Consider the following 19,075-nt stretch of genomic DNA (forward strand, 5'->3'; position numbering starts at 1 on the left):
ATCAATGAATGTCCCATATCTCGTTTTCTACTAATAATTGTAATGCTTTGAAAGGCTGAAAATTATAGTAATACAGAGCAGTCAAGGAAAACAATAAGTTACACGAATATTAGAGCAGATGGGCGAAAAAGGTCGTCATAGATCAAATCTGATGAAAAGCGCTCTGAAAGCGCGTTCCCTCTCTGTTGTTCCTGCTATTGCCGTAATTATAGTAATACACGCGCATATAAATTTCACTCGCGGCTGGCTTGACGGTGTTTTTCTGAAGTGCGGCTGGCTTGACCGCAGTATTAAAACACTGCAGCGAAAAGGCACAAAACAATTTGAATAATATATTAAATGGTTTTAAAGTAGTTTTGGCCACTGTCACGCTGGTCTTAGCTGGTTTCTAACTGAATCATCAGGCGGAACACAGTGAGCTCGCGCTTCAGCCCCGCGCTGCGGGAAACAACTGAGCAGCTGATGGCGCGTGTGCACGAGAGAGAGCCGCGCGTATCGCGGACAGGGACAGCAACACTGAACAGAGCTGCCGTTCAGGACGTTCACTTCCTCCTGGACCTGAACGAACAAATTCAAATCGCAGTTTAAATAAACAGAAAAAAGAGCGAAAAGCAAAAGAGCTCAATTCAGCAGCGCGGTGTTGTTCAGGGAGCAAGCAGAGACGCGTCTCAAAGTCTTCTTGCTTTTGTACCGACAACAAATACATACAAAATATGTCGAAATACCCGTGTTGGAAAGTGTGTTCGAATAAATATGTGGTTATATCTTAAGTGAAAGTAAAGATTTGCAAAAAAAAAAATCGGATGTGTATCATCATAATGGATGCGTTTGTCTCTTAAAGGGACCGCGCCTAATTTACTAGCTCTGCTGTCAGAGTCTTTAATGTATGAAAATGAAAGTAAATCACTCACTGCTCTTGACTGAATTACCTTGTAGTACAAGAATTTATCCAAAGTCAATCCAAAAATCAGATAGAATTGTTTTACTAGTGGGTGCAGGCCACTAGTTCATTTATGTAAGTGAGTATGGCAAAATAGTGATCTGTGAAATATTATACCCACTAATTCTTCATACAGTAGGCTACCAGTGAAATTGATTTAAAAAAATAATAATTAAGGACCTGCCCATGTTTTGCTTAAGTGTTTCTTTCTTTAATTGTTAATGCAACCTTTTCACACCACAGACTGAACCAAATGAAGCATTTCTTGCTTGGTAACTGTTCAACAAAGTATTGATAGTTGTGTAAATATTGTCATACTGACAGTCTGAAGTTTTGGTTGATTCCATTACATATCTTTTTATCAAAGTTATCCGAAATTATCAATATGAATTTGTTCTGAGTTATTGTCATATATTATTACCAGTTTCTAAACTACAGCAAATAAACTGTGATTATGTGAGAAATGTTGAAGGTGTCTGAATACATTTTGGTTTGATTGTGTATTTTATCTTACAGTGAAGACTATGCAGTGCTATTTTACATTAACAAAAACAAACTTAAAAAAAGTAAACATTATGTAAATAGCACAAATAAATAAATAGAATGAACATACAGTACAAATTAAACAATTTTAAACAGTGTGTAACTGCATCATCTATACAAACCATTGTGCTTGGACCCCTTATGATCTCCTTGATTTAAAATGCATTGTTTCAGTAATCTTGTGTGTCGTTGCCCACAACGCGACGGTGGCAGGACTGTGAAATACATACACGAGAAAAATAGGCATGACTTATTTCACATCCAGCTAGACAACCCTGTCATAGCTGTTATCATAGCCCAGGCTTTTTATTAAAAAAATAAAACAGCAAGGGAGCATGGAAAAAGAATGTTGCAGGTGTATTTTTTTATGGCATTATTATTTGTATTAATTTTGCAGCGGGGCAACTCAATGTTGGGCACACAAGTACTTTGGCTCTTTTGCTCCATGGCCAAGATGGCCAAGCCAACATCAAAGTTAGTTCACTAACTTTTAATTCTAGTTGTTATTAATGCTGCTAATATTAGTGCTCAACCCAGATGACTATCTTTTACTAGTCATACTATACTTTAAAAATACATTAAAATACTATTCTTTTTAAATGGTTTTAAGTGGATCTGTAAGTGGTTTTTTAAATGGTTTTAGCTACATAAATATATATATATATATATATATATATATATATATATATATATATATATGTATATATATATATATATATATATATATATATATATATATATATATATATATATATATATATATATATATAATATTTATATATGATGAAAGTTAGTAAACTAATTGCAACCACTTACCTTAAAATGATTTGTAAATTAAAATAATATTTTTTTTAAGTGAAAAACAACAACTTTTTTTTTGCCACTTATTGAAGTTAAATACCAAGTTAAAATATTAAATTAAACTAAAACTTAATAAAAAATAAAAAAAGTTAAAAAAATTTTTTTTGAAAATGACCCCCACCCCCCATTTACCTTTAAAATAAAAATGAAAAAAAAAAAATTAAAAAGTATTAAATTAATGAAACAATGTTTGTGCAGTTTTTTTCCCCCAAGCCATTTCATGAATGTCAAGACTCTTGTTATTTAAAGGAATTTATTTAGGTCATTAAACTAATTTTACTAAGTATTACTTTCTTTAAGTTTCATTCCTCCATGGAATGCACAATTAGATATTTTTATGACTATCATAGCAGCTCTTTTCCATTTATATGATGTTAATATCTTAAAACTTAGGACTACAATTCAAAAAAATCAAAATAAAAAAAATATTCGTACTCATGTCTAATAATTGAAAACCTAATAAATAATATATATATATGGTATAAGAACAAGAAAATGTTTTTTTTATAATTTTATAATTTTTTTTAATATAATTTTTTACTTTATTTTTATAATTTTTTAAGGTTTCTGGATTTACTTATGAAAACATGACTTAATATCTCAATTGCTTCTCAAGTAAATGTGTCTTGATTCAAGAATGTTTAGATATTTGTACTGGAAAACAAAAGCACTGAGCATTATTTGATTTATTTATTTATTTGCACCTAGCAACCACCCAGAACACCCTAGCGACCACATATCAGTTTGCATCGATGTGTGACAGCGTTCTTCAATGATAATTATGACCAAACCTGCAGTTCATTATCTGGTCTTTAAAGATCATGGTGCAGGACATTCATCTTCTTGGCATGAAGTTCTGCAGCTATCAAAACAAAAGCTGAGATCATATTTGTGTACGAATATAATTACAGTCACAATTATGTGTCTATGAATAAGAACACTGCAGGAGCAACTGTGTCAGGATTAATCTCTCGAAACCTGTCAGCAACATGCAGTCCATCTCAATATCATAAAAAAAAAAAAAAAAAAAAAAAATCTATGATGCATAAAGGAAACAAGCCTGTCTTTTTCTATAATGACATTATTTTCATGATGATTAAGCACATTTCTCCCACGGCTATTGTCTGCTTTTAAACATCTTTTATTAAATCAATTAGAGATAATACAAGCCTTTATGCGACTCTTCATACACCCTTCACAAACGCAGAGCGAGTTAATCCAGATTCACAGAGCAAACGCCCAATGCTTTATATTTCAGAAGAATATAAGACAAATATATACCATTTAAACACTGTTATCTTTTCAATGCTCATCTAAACTCAACGCAGTGTCAGTTTACAAATATTCAAACTTTAACAACTTCATTTTTACATCCTCTTTTCAAAATAGCACTGTAAAAAAGGCTATGGGTTTCTATTTTTCTAACTGTATTTAAATCTCTCCTTCTACATGTTGAGACATGTACATACTCAGACCACTTCACCTGAGCGAATTAGCGTCCAGAAACCTTGACCACGTGATTCCCCCCACCCTCACAGTGACTGAAGATCAGTGCAGGGGGATACAGGTCAAAGCCTTAAGTTTCTTCATTATCATTGTTTCTGGACTGTTTAAAGATCGCCTTTTGGACAAAGTGTTGTGTGTGAATGCAAAAAAAAACCACAACCACGACCAAACCATCTGTTGAGTGGTGACAATAAATGGGTTATTTCCAGAAAAGTGCATCTTCATTTCGTCTCTAATCGGACAGTCTTTGGCGGGTCAGCACCCTGATCTGGCAACTTGTGTCTTATAACACTACCAAGCAAACAAACTAATTTACATGGTCCTTCGAGCCGGATCCTGGACTTGCCAAAGAGATAGAAGATGTCACAACATGAAGAGGATGAGCCAACTGTGCGAGTCAGGAGGAAAACTGTCCTTCCCGCACGTTATGATGAGTATGATCTCACTGGATTCACCCTCCCTAAGCATGATACACAACCCATGTCACCACTCGTACATTCAAGCAGACTGGCTGAAGGCGACGAAGCAGAAGAAGGCGCAAGTGGCTTTACTCCATTGTTACCAGGTTATGAAGTAGACAGTCCGCTACAGTGGTCTGGTGACGAGTATGATTCTGCATCAGAGATCATAAGGAGAGAGAATAAGGATCTCCGCATAGCCCTGCAAATGATACAGCAGGAAAGAAACACATTCCGGAATGCAAATGACCAACACATAAAGGAGCTTTCTCAGCTCAAGCAACAGATGAAGCAGCTACAAATTCAGATGGATCAACAACGTCCAGGAAATCAGCCACCTTCACCTGTTGCCCTTCCAAGGAAGCATAGCTCCAGTCGTCCTATACCTGCACCACGTGTCCAGCCACAGGCACATTCTGTGGAAATGGGAAGCAAACCTGTACCAGCTCAACGCATTAGGCTACAAATGGAGCATCAGACTCAAAACAAGTTTCAAAGCTCGACTCCAGTATCCGCCCCCCTTACAAAACAGAGTGCCTCCTACAATTATATGCCACAAACGTGTCAGAGATCCGACGTGCAATATTCCCATGGAGAGGACCCATCTAATTCTCCATATAGGGACTCTCAAGACACTGCCAGGCATCCACAAATACAATGCCGCTCACTTACTCCATCACCTCCGCCTGAGCAAGAACTGATGTATCGAGGTCCAACTCCTACGATCCCTGACTTCATACATCCCAACCCAAGAGAGTTCTCGCGGCTGAAAATTGCTCTGGAGAATGTCCTCCCAGCTAATACAACAGAAAGATTCAAATTTCAGATACTGATGGACCATCTGAAGTTAGAGGAGGCTTTACTAATTGCTGACTCATACTGTCATTCTCAACATCCTTACACAAGAACAATGGCCGCTTTAGACCAACAGTATGGCCAGCCACATCAACTGGCTCTCCAGCGCATTGCCGAGTTAATGGATGGCCCAAGCATAGCTAGTGGAGATCAGAAAGCATTTCGTCTTTTCGCTCTTAAAGTCCGTTCACTAGTTGGCATGCTAGAGCAGTTAGGCAGGAAGGGCGCTCACGAGTTACAATGTGGTTCTCATGTGTCTCGGCTGCTTGGAAAGCTTCCCCACGACCTGAGATCAGGGTTTCGGAGGTTTGCACATCCACATCGTGTACCCATCCCTACTCTTCTGGATCTTGCAGAATGGCTGGAGTTCGAAATTGAAGTTCAAGAGGACACTACAAGGTTCGTAAGCAATCAACGCAAAGGACCCTCAACACGAACACGAGAGACTTTCAGAGACTCTAAGCCAGCCACTAAAGGCACCACAATTTTTCTGGGTACTGAGAAGGTGAATTCTGAGTCTACACTATCTACTCCACCATCTACCAGTTCTCTGAGGCCCTACTGCCCCTACTGTGACAACAGTAAGCACTCCCTTAACAACTGCAGCAACTTCAAACGGCTTACTAAGGAGCAAAAACAAAGCTGGGTCAAAGACAATAATAGATGCTGGCGTTGTGGCAGAACTCACAAGTCTGCAGAATGTAACCTGAAGATGCGCTGCAGACAGTGCAGCAGTCGACACCTTATGGTTCTGCATGACATCAGTGTTGGTAAGCCAGAGAATCCAAAGTTTGTTAAGGATGAAACTGCTGATACCAACAGCTGTCTATTCAATACCATGAATGAGATTCTCCTGATTCATAAACCGCCTACCAGCAGGAAGGTTCTACTTAAAATCAGCAAAGTGATTCTCAGAAATGGCAAGAAAAGGTTGAACGCATACGCAATCCAGGATGATGGATCGGAAAGAACTATCCTCCTTCACAGTGCAGCACAGCAGTTAGGCCTCAAAGGTCACCCTGAAGATCTCCCACTCAGAACAATCAGGCAGGAGCTACAAGTGCTCAGAGGAGCAGCAGTCTCATTTGTGATCTCACCAATTGCTCAGCCGACTAAAAGGTATTACATCAAAGGTGCTTTCACTGCTCAACAGTTAAGCTTAGCAGAACATTCACACCCAGTGAAGACTCTGAGGGAGAGATATCAGCACCTTAAAGGACTTCCACTGCATGACTTTGAAGCGGTCTGTCCTGTGTTGCTCATTGGTTCAGATTATCTCCATCTAATCACTCCTGTAGAACCAGTTAGGCTAGGACCACCAGGGGGACCAGCTGCCATAAAGACACGACTTGGCTGGACATTACAGGGTCCGATCCAACACTTACGGAAGGACATGACTGAACAACACTGTCTCTTTACTGCAGTCTCATTCCCGGAAGCTGATCTCTACAGGCAAGTAGAGAAATTATGGCAGATGGACTTACTACCCTGGCGTAACGAAAAGATGTGTCTCAGATCCAAACAGGACCAAGAGGCAGTGGAGCTTCTTGAAAGGAAGACAGTAAGGGTTGAAGTGGAGGGTGTCAAACGATATGCAACCCCTCTCCTGCGTGTCAAGAACATGCCTGAACTTAAAGCACCAAAAGAAGCCGTCTTGTCGCAGCTGAGGGCCACTGAAAGGAGACTAGCCAAAAATCCCCAGCAAGCAGCCACTTATACCAAAGAGATTGCAAAACTGGTACAAGCAGGATATGTTAACAATTTACCTCAAGATGCTGTAACAGACACATTTGGCTCCTGGTACATCCCACACCACATGGTGCATCACAATGGGAAAAACAGGATAGTTTTCAACTGCTCGTTCCAATATCATGGACAAAACCTCAATGAGCTTCTGCTCCCAGGACCAGTGTTGGGGCCATCTCTACTTGCGGTGCTACTCAGATTCAGGGAACATTCCGTGGCAGTCAGCAGTGACATCAAGGGGATGTTCCACCAAGTTAGGCTGCTCCCAGAAGACAAACCACTATTGCGCTTCCTCTGGAGAGACCTAAATGCACAAGAACTACCCAGTGTGTACGAATGGCAAGTCCTTCCTTTCGGCACCACTTGCAGCCCCTGCTGCGCCGTCTTTGCACTCCAGAAACATGCCATTGATCATAGCCAGCCAGGAGATGATGTCCGTAATTCTGTGCTGAAATCCTTTTATGTAGATAACTGCTTACAAAGCTTCACTTCAGCAGAAGAGGCAAAATGCTTTGTTGACAGAATCAGGACCCTGCTGGCAGATGGAGGCTTTGAGTTGAGGCAGTGGTCCAGCAATGCCCCTTCAACGATAAGTCACCTGCCCCACGACACTATATCAGACAGTGCAGAACTCTGGATTTCGCAAGGCCGTACAGACATCCATGAATCAACATTGGGGCTCCTCTGGAACCATCAGTCTGATACACTCTCCTACAAATACCGTGCTAAGGACAGTTGTGAGACCACCATGCGCAACATATATAAAGTGCTGGCCAGCCAGTACGACCCGTTAGGTTACCTCATCCCGTATACCACTCGCGCCAAGATCATTGTACAACATCTGTGGGATAAAAAACGGGATTGGGATGATCCACACTTGCCTGCAGATCTGTTACAATCCTGGACTAAGTGGGAAGAGGAGCTACCAGCCCTACAAAATATTGTTCTTCCTCGGTGTTACTGTAGCCCCATCAAAGACACAGCAACGAGCCTAAGAGACATTCATGTTTTCTGTGATGCCTCTGAACGTGCATATGGCTCCGTGGCATATCTTCGAACAGAGGACCAACATGGGCAAACAGAGGTGGCTTTCCTAACAGCCAGATCCCGTGTAGCACCAAAAAAACAACAGTCTGTTCCACGACTGGAATTATGCGCTGCACTGACTGGAGCTCAACTTGCCAAAGTACTCCAAACCGAGTTGAACCTACCCATACGCCAAACGATCTTGTGGACTGACTCTACCACCGTCCTCACATGGTTACAATCCGATTCATGCCGGTTCAAAGTATTTGTGGGGACTCGGGTTGCAGAGATCCAGGATCTCACAGAGAAACACAGCTGGAGATATGTACCCTCCGCAAACAATCCAGCTGATGACATCACTCGGGGAAGGAGTCTTTGTGAGCTTGGCCCAGAAAGTCACTGGTACCAAGGACCACTCTTCCTGAAAAATCCACCTAATCTGTGGCCGGAATGCCCCACTTCAAAGGAGCTAGACAATAATGAGCTTCGTAAGGTTGGTACCTGCACTCTAGTATGTTTCACATATTCTGATTTCAGTCAGTTTAAGACTCTCGAGGAGCTAATCGAGTCCATAGCTCTTCAAGGGTCTACTGATAGTAATCCCACAGCTAGTGACTACAGAAGAGCTGAGATTAGTGTTCTGCAGCAAGCACAGCAGGAATGTTTTCCATCAGACTTAGAGCAACTGAGGACTGGTAAACCACTTGCGTGCAACAGCAGACTAAGAGCATTAGCCCCAGAACTTGATGGAGAATCCCAATTAATCCGAGTCGGTGGACGTTTACGACATAGTCCCTACCTGGAGCCCAACAACATGCACCCTATTGTACTGGATCCAAGACACCCAATCACGAAACTTATCATCCAAAATTGTGATTCTAAACTTTGTCATCCAGGTCCTGAGAGGGTGTTCGCTGAACTCCGCCGTAAGTACTGGGTTCTGCGTGGAAGAGAGGCTATCAAGCGTTTGCAACGAGAGTGTGTGCAGTGTCAGAGATGGAGGAACAAACCAGAGGTGCCTAAAATGGCGGACCTTCCCCCAGCAAGACTGCGTCTTTTCAAGCCCGCCTTTTACTCCACTGGCGTGGACTGCTTCGGTCCTTGCACTATTAGAACAGGTCGGCGCAGTGAGAAGAAATGGGGAATAATATTCAAATGCCTCACCACTAGAGCAGTCTACATCGACATCCTCCACAGTCTGGAAACTGACTCCTTCCTTATGGCTCTCAGGCGGTTCACAGCTAGACGGGGAAAACCCCATGAACTTCTGTCAGACCAAGGCACGAACTTCAGAGGAGGTGAGAGAGAGCTAAGGGAAGCCTTTACAGCTCTTGGCCCAGATCTGCAGAGACAATTGGCCAAACAGCAGATCAAATTCCAATTCAATCCACCAAATTCACCACACTTTGGAGGCTGTTGGGAGCGAGAAATTCGCTCTTTGAAAAACGCACTGATGGTTACTCTAGGAACTCAATCAGTAACCTTTGAGGTTCTTCAAACCGTGCTGGTAGAGATTGAGGGAATTTTGAATTCCAAACCACTGGGATATACATCATGTAATGCTTCAGATCCTGACCCTATTACTCCAAATTGCTTTCTAATGGGGCGGCCGGATGCATCACTCCCCCTGACAGTATACCCACAGTCGGAACTGATCAGTCGGCGTCGATGGCGCCACAGCCAAATTCTTGCGGACCAATTTTGGAGACATTATGTCAAATTCTACCTCCCTGGTCTTCAAGGTCGTCAAAAATGGCAAAGGGATACTCCAGACATCCAGGTTGGCACTGCGGTGCTGATCATTGACCCGCAGCTACCCAGAGCTCTCTGGCCCGTAGGGAAGGTGTCAGAAGTATACCCTGGAGCTGACACCAGAGTGAGGACAGCCAAAGTTCAAGTGGGAGATAGGGCTTACACTAGACCAGTCGCACGCCTTATACAATTACCTGCCATTCCTGATTAAAGTAATTGTAAATCCAACCAATAAAATAAGCCTTTTTGTATAAGTACATATTTCCTTATGGAAATATGGGGGCGGCTGTAAAAAAGGCTATGGGTTTCTATTTTTCTAACTGTATTTAAATCTCTCCTTCTACATGTTGAGACATGTACATACTCAGACCACTTCACCTGAGCGAATTAGCGTCCAGAAACCTTGACCACGTGATTCCCCCCACCCTCACAGTGACTGAAGATCAGTGCAGGGGGATACAGGTCAAAGCCTTAAGTTTCTTCATTATCATTGTTTCTGGACTGTTTAAAGATCGCCTTTTGGACAAAGTGTTGTGTGTGAATGCAAAAAAAAACCACAACCACGACCAAACCATCTGTTGAGTGGTGACAATAAATGGGTTATTTCCAGAAAAGTGCATCTTCATTTCGTCTCTAATCGGACAGTCTTTGGCGGGTCAGCACCCTGATCTGGCAACTTGTGTCTTATAACACTACCAAGCAAACAAACTAATTTACAAGCACCAAAATTGCCTTTGTTTCTCCAGTTTTCTCCACCTTTATTTAAAATCTGTTTAATTTATATGTAATTTCTCTTTTGCATGAAACAACTGACATTTCTTTACTTTTTTTGTCATTTGCATATTAAGTAACACTGAATGTGTTTACATCAGATAAAATATCAAAGCAAACATCATTCACAAATAAATGCTGCTCTTTATTTTATATAATATTATATAATAATGTTACTTTTTAAATGCAACTTATATATGCACATTTTTTTAAAGCCACTTTTTCATTTTTTTTCATGCCTTAATAATATATGCCATAATTGCACTGCTGAATGTAATTACTGATTAATTCTTAATGAATGAGGATGTGTTTAATGGGTGTAGAAGATCATCTGATGAGAAGGATTACAGATGTAAAACACCCTCCTTATTTTAATTAGCTCATATGCAAATGAAGATCAATTCAAATTTTATGTTGCTTTCCTTTGATTATTTATTTTTTTTTTTATGAAAAACTGTGTAGATTGCATTATGAAAGATAATTGCTTTAAAAAAAAGTTGAAAATATAATGTTTTGCATGCATCTTCTCAAATTTTTAAGTAAAACCCATCACAGATTGTAAATTGAATTTAGCTGACATCTCGGAAGATCGAACTCTTTTGGGTGTTCCTCTATCCGTGTTGCATCAATGGGATGATAACATTCCTATCTCCATGGGTGGAGAAAAACAACAAAACAAAACATTTTACAACAGAGTCAGAATATTTACACTGAAATTCACATGTTTTAACATGCACTGATAAAATAGCTTACGGATTATGACATTTATTTTTAGAGGAACTTGCATAGATTCATTTAGCGATCAGTGCATAGTCCATTCAAATTGACACATTTAAGACATTTTGAAGAAATGCAGTGGATACCAAAAATATATTTATTTTACATTCAGCTCAGTTTTAATGTGAGCACAGACTTGTTTATCCACTCTTGGGCGTGGATGAGCAGGTATCTGTGTCACTTCAGGGTGGATGCAACGTATAAATACAAGCACGAGAACAGCATTTCCAGACAGAGAGCAAGACGAGACAAGAGGTAAGACATTGCTCATTTATTAGCGCCATCAGATAGCTGTCAAATGCACGATTCATGGGAGCATTTGATGACCAATAACAGATTGAAAAAGTTACTAAATTTACTCATTAAGGATTTTATCTTATGAAATATTCAAATAAATATAAATCGAACATGCATGCAGAAGAAATCTTGCTTACGGATCTTTTTCGTTGTTTAGTGTTTACAGACGTGCTGAATATCTGAAAATCTCAACATGAGTAACCCACGTAAGTCATATTTGATATAAATATACTGATATTTTTCTGTTTGTGGCATTTTATGACAATTTGAAGATATTTGCACTTAAATGCCTTAATGCTCGTTTCTGTTTTCCAAATGTCTTCTGCAGAACAACACCAGGTAAGATATTTACAATTTCTCTAGCATTGCAAATTTTATTAGCATTTGAATCGTGCATATCTGTAGATTGATTCATTAACTGTAAGTTTTAAGGAATAATGCGTGATTGTTCTGTATATTAACAGGGCTGCGGAGATTCTGGCTCCATGGTATGAAGACAATATCACACTCTTTACATTTCTAAACAAATAGTTAAATAACCTTTCCATTGTATGCTAATCGGATTGTCATATTTCCTGTCTCATAGAGCACAGGAGATGAATGTGCACAGGTAGGAGCAAACTTTAATGGTGGAAAATGATTGCACTTTTTGCATATTAACAGTTCCAATGACAGACTGTAACTCTGAGTTTACTTCTACTTGTAGAAGCACGGAAAGGGCCAAGGCAAAGAAAAAGGGAAATGTCAGCAAGGACAGCAAGGACAAGGTCATGGTCATGGGCACGATCATGGTCACAGTCATGGAGGGGATCATGGGAAAAAGGGACCTGCATGTGAGCAGCAAAAAGGAAAAAAGTGTTAAGGTCATAACCTGAGACCATGGTGGTCCATGCATGTTCTCATGCTTTACATATTAAAATTGGGTTTCAGCTCCATATTGTATTCAAATAATGAAATAAATTAAAGCACTCTTAAATGATGTGTGTCTGTCTTGAATGGCTTATAATGGATATCAGTTAGTTCTTGACTTAAAATGATCTCTTAACCCAAATGGGGTGCTCAGTCAATGGTATAAAACTCAAATATCGACATTCGTAGTGGAAGAAACCAAATGCCTGAGATGATGCATTAACGACCAGCCAACACGTGTTAAAAGTGGGATTCCAAACGATTAAATATGAACCCATTTTTTAGGAATAACATATCTGCTGCTACTACACAAAAATCAATTACATCAGGTTCTGCAAGCTTGGCACCATAAAAATTAATCTGAATTTAGGATGCATGCCATATTTCTATATTAAATGCAAAAGACCTACAAATAACCCACACAAATAACTCCAAAAGTGGGAAATGTGCCAAAGTTGATGCTTACAGGTTTGAAACTGGAAGTGCACTTCATTTAGCATTCCTATTCAACTCAAAATCATGCATGTACCTGCAATCCCCGTCTTGGTCCAGGGGGAAAAAAAAACACACATATTGGGAAACACACTCAATACAATGACCTTAAATTCTTGGAATTTGCCAGTAGCACTAAATATCACCACCCAACCATTAAAAGTCCAATAACTCAAGAGTGCATTGGTACCTACCCACTTTTCCCAGTGGAGTAAGGTCAAGACTGTTCATTTAAAGTTGAAAAATCTTGTTTATTGCATAATATGCAAACAAGTTTATGCAATGCCTCTAAGTGTTCCCTCTAGAGGTTTATTTTTTTTGGCACAGCTCAGATTGGTGAAATTTACAGCATCATGGTAGATGGTGCAAATATTTACCCATATACTAACCAAACTAATAGAGGGTTTGCTACCATTATTTATTAAGCTTGATCAGATGGGTTTTATAGCCAGGTATATATATTATTATTATTATTTTTTTTATTAAATGAAAAAGACAAGAAAAGGAAAAGTACTGGTGTTAGAAGGTTAAGTGCAGGCGAAAAAAGATGAGTCTTTAGATGTTTCTTGAAAATGAGTAAAGACTCAGCTGTACGAATTGAGATTGGGAGGTCATTCCACCAGCTGGGCACAGTCCAGGAAATATCAAAATAATCCACAAGTAATTCACATCAATTACTGTCTTGTGAAGGGAAAGGCTGTGTGTTTATAAGAAACCAATCCATTGTTTTGAAATCCAAATTCAAACTATTGCTTCCGGCCCAAAATATGAGTTCATAATCCCTTTTAAATGTGCCATAGAATGCATTGATACAATATTTTAAATGCTATGTACATAAAAGGTACATGGCTTGGGTTCGGGCAAAAATTCTGCAGAAACGGTTTTACATGTCCAATTACAACCCTGTGATTTGTCCCTAGAATTATTTGGAAGGGTCATGAATAATAACATTGAGCTCTGCTCTGATTGGCTGTTTCACAGCGCCGACCTCTTCTGTCTAGCTAAAACAATGGAGAAATTAGGCATCCAAGTTGATATGTTTGAGCCTGTATCAGGTGAAGATAAAGATTTGGAAAGAATGTTCAACGTCTGAGTGAACGAGGCTTGAGGGAGCTGTCAGTGAAGATATGGACGCAGCCTCTGTGTTGCTGTTATAAGCGTTTTTTCAATAAGAATTGAATCTTGAGATCTAATGAGAATCACCCAGTTGTTAACGATGAGGGAGGGACTATTGTTAATTAGCTGAAATCTGTAGAATACAAAAAGACCAAAGGGCAGTATCTCCACTTTGTGTTTAGCTGTTGAACAATGGCTGGAAGTTGGTGTTTGGTTCGGATTTTGCTGGTTTGTGCTTTCTGTCATGCTGTTCCACAGTGGAGTAAATCGCTTCAGATGGTCCAGCAAACTAACCAGCAGTTCCAGCCCCAGAAGCCAGTTCAACAGCTAACTAACCAGCAGTTTCCGCTCCAGAAGCCAGTTCAACAGCTAACTAACCAGCAGTTCCAGCCCCAGAAGCCAGTTCAACAGCTAACTAACCAGCAGTTTCCGCTCCAGAAGCCAGTTCAACAGCTAACTAACCAGCAGTTTCCGCTTCAGAAGCCAGTTCAACAACTAACTAACCAGCAGTTTCCTCTTCAGAAGCCAGTTCAACCGCTAACTAACCAGCAGTTTCCGCTTCAGAAGCCAGTTCAACAGCTAACTAAGCCGCAGATTACGAAGCCAGTTAAACAGCAGTTTCCGAAGCCAGTAGTGCAGACAGAGCCCTTTGATAAATGTGTTGTAGCTGACTTTGAGCAGATCCAATGTGGTCCACCTGGGATCAGTGGTGCTGAGTGTGAGGCTATCAACTGCTGCTTTAACGGACAGCAGTGTTTCTATGGGAGGGCGGGTAAGTGTTCTTAATCTGATTCTGTTCGTGTTAAACTGATTCTCTGCACTTAACCTTCACATGTACCTTGTTCTAGTGACTGTCCAGTGTATTAGAGATGGTCAGTTTGTGGTAGTGGTGTCTAGAGATGTTGTTCTGCCTCGACTGAGTCTGGATTCGGTTCATCTACTGGGTGGAAATGACCCACCTTGTGCTCCTGTGGGGTCCACACCTTCCTTTGTTATATACCAGTTCCCTGTGACCGCATGTGGCACGAGCGTGATGGTGAGCAGCTGCTACTGGTTTTATTCTGCATGGCTTATGATGGACTGGATGCTGACACGGTTCCTATTCACAGGAGGACAGCGGTTATGTGGTGTATGAAAACCGAATGACCTCATCGTATGAAGTGGAGATTGGACCGTATGGTTCCATCACAAGGGACAGTCATTTTGAGTAGGTGATCCATGACTTCGTGTGAACCCTAATCCCTGATAAATGCTAGAAGCTCGCTGTGTGTCGTCCAGGTTTCTCTTCCAGTGTAGATACTCAGGAACTTCTGTGGAAGCTCTGGTTGTGGAGGTCAACTCCGTTCCTCCACCTCCACCAGTAGCTGCTCCTGGACCTCTCAGGGTGGAGCTCAGACTGGCCAATGGCCAATGTGTCACCAAAGGCTGTGCTGAAGGTAAGGTCTTGTCCTGCGTCTCCCTAAAGCCTTTATAACTGGAGTCTGGGTAAACCCCAGTGTTGTTCCTCAGGGGATGAGGCCTACACGTCCTACTACAGTGACGCTGATTATCCCATCACAAAAGTCCTGCGGGAGCCTGTGTATGTTGAGGTGCACATTATGGAGAGGACTGACCCCAACATTGTCCTAATGCTGGGACATTGTTGGACTACTTCAACCCCCAATCCACTCAGTCTCCCCCAGTGGGACCTTCTGATCGACGGGTGAGTGTACAGCCAATCTCTATCCAGTTAATCTGCTGGGAGAGTCTTTCTAGCCTTCTCCTTTTGTCTTCAGATGCCCTTACCGGGATGATCGCTATCTGACTACACTGGTTCCAGTGACTGGATCGTCTGGTCTTCAGTTCCCAACCCACTACAAGCGCTTCATTGTGAAGATGTTCACATTTGTAGATCCAGCATCACTGGCTGCTCTGCAGGAAACCGTATGCCCCCCCCCTTTACGTGAACCGTTGTATATTTACTACTTGTGGATTCTTTGACTTGAGCCTCTTTCTTCCCTGTCAGATCTTCATCCACTGCAGTACAGAGGTGTGCCATCCATCATCTGGCTCTTGTGAGCAAAGCTGCACCAGAAAACGTGAGTTCTTGCTTTCTCTAGACAAGAGGAACCGAGCATTTTGGAAGTGCATTCTCACTTCTAATGGTTCTCTTTCAGGAAGAGACACTCGTATCAAGGCGGTCTCTGGGGAGCAGACTGTGGTTTCTAGTGGAGAAGTTACTATGGTCATGTAAATCTAGTGCTTTTAATAAACTTTGCAGAACCTCAGGGTATCTTTTGTCTATCTGTATTGCTTTGGTTTGGCAGAATCTGGGATTGCATGCCTCTTACCAGTTCTTCCTCACACTATTAAACCAAAGTTGTGCGTTCTTATCCATCCTCTAGTTGCTAACCTGGGTCAGCACAAGGTTCCCCTCTTTTAAATTTGTCCCCCCCAAACAGTAGTCATTAAGAACTCCACCTGATATGTAGCTACTGTACATTAGCTCTAATGTTAGGATCAAGCTAAACAAGACCATTTATACACTTTTACTCAAAACTCCCTTTAAACCCTGACCCTGCGTCTCTCTGGCCAGTGGACCACATGGAGTAAATGCCTCAAAGTTTTGTTCCGCCCAAGATGTCCACTCAAGGGACTGGAATGGGGAAAATAGTAGTAACTTCTCCCTTGATGCCAATGGTACAATTATTTGCTTAGTTTCACCCTGATGTTTGTTGGGCACACAACTAAAAGTCATTTTGTATGACATAATGAATGCGGGTATGGTCTGTTACTGACAACGTAGCCATTTCCCATAAAGGCTGAAGTAAGGGATCTGGTTTCTGAGCACCTCCAATTTCATCCCAGCTAATAGGTAAGTCCAACCTAATCTTGGTTGCCTGACAAGTAGCAATGTGAACTTTTGACTTCAGGTATACTCTTAGAAAGTGTGTTGGGTACTACATTACATTGTCCCTTCTGATATTGGACAGTGAAATCAAAGCTTTGTAACCTCAAAGCTCTCCTGGTCAGTCGAAATTTTGGACTGGGATGATTGGGAAAAACCCACGTAAGAGCAGCATGATCCGTAAATACTTCAATGTTTCCATTTCTCCAACTGGCCAAATCACTGCAAGGCATACTTTTTCGGGCTTGGAATAGGACTTCTCAGCCCCATGTATAAGTCTCGAAGCATAAGCAATAACATGTTCAGCTCTGTCATGATCCTGAGTCAACACAGCTCCTAACCCGACATCACTGGCATCTGTCTGGACTTTAAAACCTGTTGTAAAGTCAGGGAATGCCAACACAGGTGTTTTTTTTTTTTGAAGAGCATTTTTCAGTTTATCGAAAGTCCATCCCCTGACTTCACAAAAGGTTTTAAAGTCCAGACCGATGCCAGTGTGTGTGGCCAAGCTAGCTCAGTCGGCAGAGCATAAGACTCTTAGTCTCCGGGTCATGGGTTCGGGCCCCATGTTGGGTGCCAATATATATAACACCTATCCCACTGACTTTTAAGTGCTACATAAAATAAGGGACCAACCAGACCAATCTCACTCATGAGTCAAATGTTTTAAACATAGTCACACAAAACATTCATTATTCAACTTGACACAAATCAACATCAAACAGAACCAGAGGACCGTAAATACAGTACATCACATAAAGCACAGTCCTTGGTTTCTCATCAATTAGGAATTAGGAAAATTTCATACAAAAATATATATATCACATGAAACATGCCCACCTCTAGTGGCTGCTGGGATACATTGGAGATTTAATCTAAATTAAACGTTCAATTATATTATACATTTAACCAATAAAATGTCTTGATTTGCAGAATCAGTAAAATCTTGTGTATTTGTATGTATATGTAGTGACATGGTTTCATATATTCAATTAAATTCAATTGAAGTTTATTTGTATAGTGCTTTTTGCGATACAAATCATTACAAAGCAATTTTACAGAAAATTAAAGAATAAGAATGCGCAGGAAGGCTATTTCAGAGTTTGGGAACAAAATGTGAAAAAGCTCCTTTAGAGGACTTTGCTATCCTAGAAACTACCAAAAGTCCAGCGTTTTGTGACCTTAGGGTGCGTGATGGATTGTAACGTAGTTAGGTATGCAGGAGTTAAACCATTTAGGGCCTTATAGGTAAGTAATGATAATTTGTAACTGATACAGAGCTTAAAACATGGTAATGGTAGCCAGTGCAGAGACTGTAAAATTGGGGTAATATGATCATATTTTCTTGACCTGGTAAGGACTCTAGCTGCTGTATTTTGGACGACCTGTAGCTTGTTTATTGACGAAGCAGGACAACCACCTAGAAGTGCATTACAATAGTCCAGTCTAGAGGTCATGAATGCATGAACTAGCTTTTCTGCATCAGAAACAGATAACATGTTTCGTAGCTTGGCAATGTTTCTAAGATGGAAGAATGCAGTTTTTGTAACATGGGAAATATGATTTTCAAAAGACAAGTTGCTGTCTAATATAACATCCAGATTTCTGACTGTAGAGGAAAGTAAAAGTACATCCGTCTAGTTGCAGATTGTAATCTACAAGATTCTGTGTAGTGTTTTTTGGTCCAATAATTAATATTTTTGTCTTATTCGAATTTAATAGGAGAAACTTATTGGTCATCCAATCTTTTACATTTTTAACACACTCCGTTAGCTTAGATAACGGAGAAGGTTCATCTGATCTCGTTGAGATATATAGCTGAATATCATCAGCATAACAGTGGAAGCTAATTCCGTATTTTCTAATAATATTACCAAGGGGCAACATGTATATTGAAAATAGAAGGGGACCTAGGACGGATCCTTGTTGCACTCCATATTTTACTGGTGATAAATGAGATGACTTCCCATTTAAGTAAACAAAATGGTAGCGATCGGACAGGTAGGATCTAAACCAGAAGGACAACAATTGACTAAATGTTTATTATTATTGGTTTTATGAAGTATTCTAATTTATTGAGATTGTGAATTTGTGGGTTTTTGTTAAATGTGAGCCAAAATCATCACAATTGAAAGAACC

General features: G+C 40.5%; 2 protein-coding genes across 2 annotated transcripts; both read left to right on the forward strand.

The window, feature by feature from the left end:
* The first annotated feature begins 11,403 nt into the window (after positions 1-11,403).
* Positions 11,404-12,511, forward strand: LOC113117931 (FKBP-type peptidyl-prolyl cis-trans isomerase SlyD-like). Its single transcript, XM_026286831.1, has 6 exons — positions 11,404-11,490; positions 11,690-11,738; positions 11,861-11,871; positions 11,997-12,020; positions 12,119-12,142; positions 12,239-12,511. The coding sequence occupies exons 2-6, from the start codon at positions 11,726-11,728 to the stop codon at positions 12,392-12,394; spliced, it is 228 nt and encodes a 75-aa protein (XP_026142616.1). The 5' UTR covers positions 11,404-11,490; positions 11,690-11,725; the 3' UTR covers positions 12,395-12,511.
* Positions 12,512-14,217: 1,706 nt separating this feature from the next.
* On the forward strand, positions 14,218-16,319 carry LOC113117599 (zona pellucida sperm-binding protein 4-like). Its single transcript, XM_026286382.1, has 8 exons — positions 14,218-14,821; positions 14,898-15,085; positions 15,159-15,256; positions 15,328-15,485; positions 15,559-15,751; positions 15,825-15,972; positions 16,055-16,127; positions 16,206-16,319. Exons 1-8 carry the CDS (start codon positions 14,242-14,244, stop codon positions 16,280-16,282), a joined length of 1,515 nt encoding a protein of 504 aa, XP_026142167.1. The 5' UTR covers positions 14,218-14,241; the 3' UTR covers positions 16,283-16,319.
* The last annotated feature ends 2,756 nt before the right edge of the window (positions 16,320-19,075 follow it).

This window comes from Carassius auratus, chromosome 17 (assembly GCF_003368295.1).
Source record: "Carassius auratus strain Wakin chromosome 17, ASM336829v1, whole genome shotgun sequence".
Lineage (NCBI taxonomy): Eukaryota > Metazoa > Chordata > Actinopteri > Cypriniformes > Cyprinidae > Carassius > Carassius auratus.

Bases quoted from the DNA above. Each gene is read 5' to 3' on its own strand.
- LOC113117931 (XM_026286831.1), top strand. The intron at 12,021-12,118 runs GTATGAAGACAA...CCTGTCTCATAG, and splicing joins GCGGAGATTCTGGCTCCATG to AGCACAGGAGATGAATGTGC. The intron at 12,143-12,238 runs GTAGGAGCAAAC...TTCTACTTGTAG, and splicing joins CAGGAGATGAATGTGCACAG to AAGCACGGAAAGGGCCAAGG.
- LOC113117599 (XM_026286382.1), top strand. From the start codon at position 14,242: ATGGCTGGAAGTTGGTGTTTGGTTCGGATTTTGCTGGTTTGTGCTTTC. The intron at 15,486-15,558 runs GTAAGGTCTTGT...GTTGTTCCTCAG, and splicing joins CACCAAAGGCTGTGCTGAAG to GGGATGAGGCCTACACGTCC. The intron at 16,128-16,205 runs GTGAGTTCTTGC...GTTCTCTTTCAG, and splicing joins GCAAAGCTGCACCAGAAAAC to GAAGAGACACTCGTATCAAG.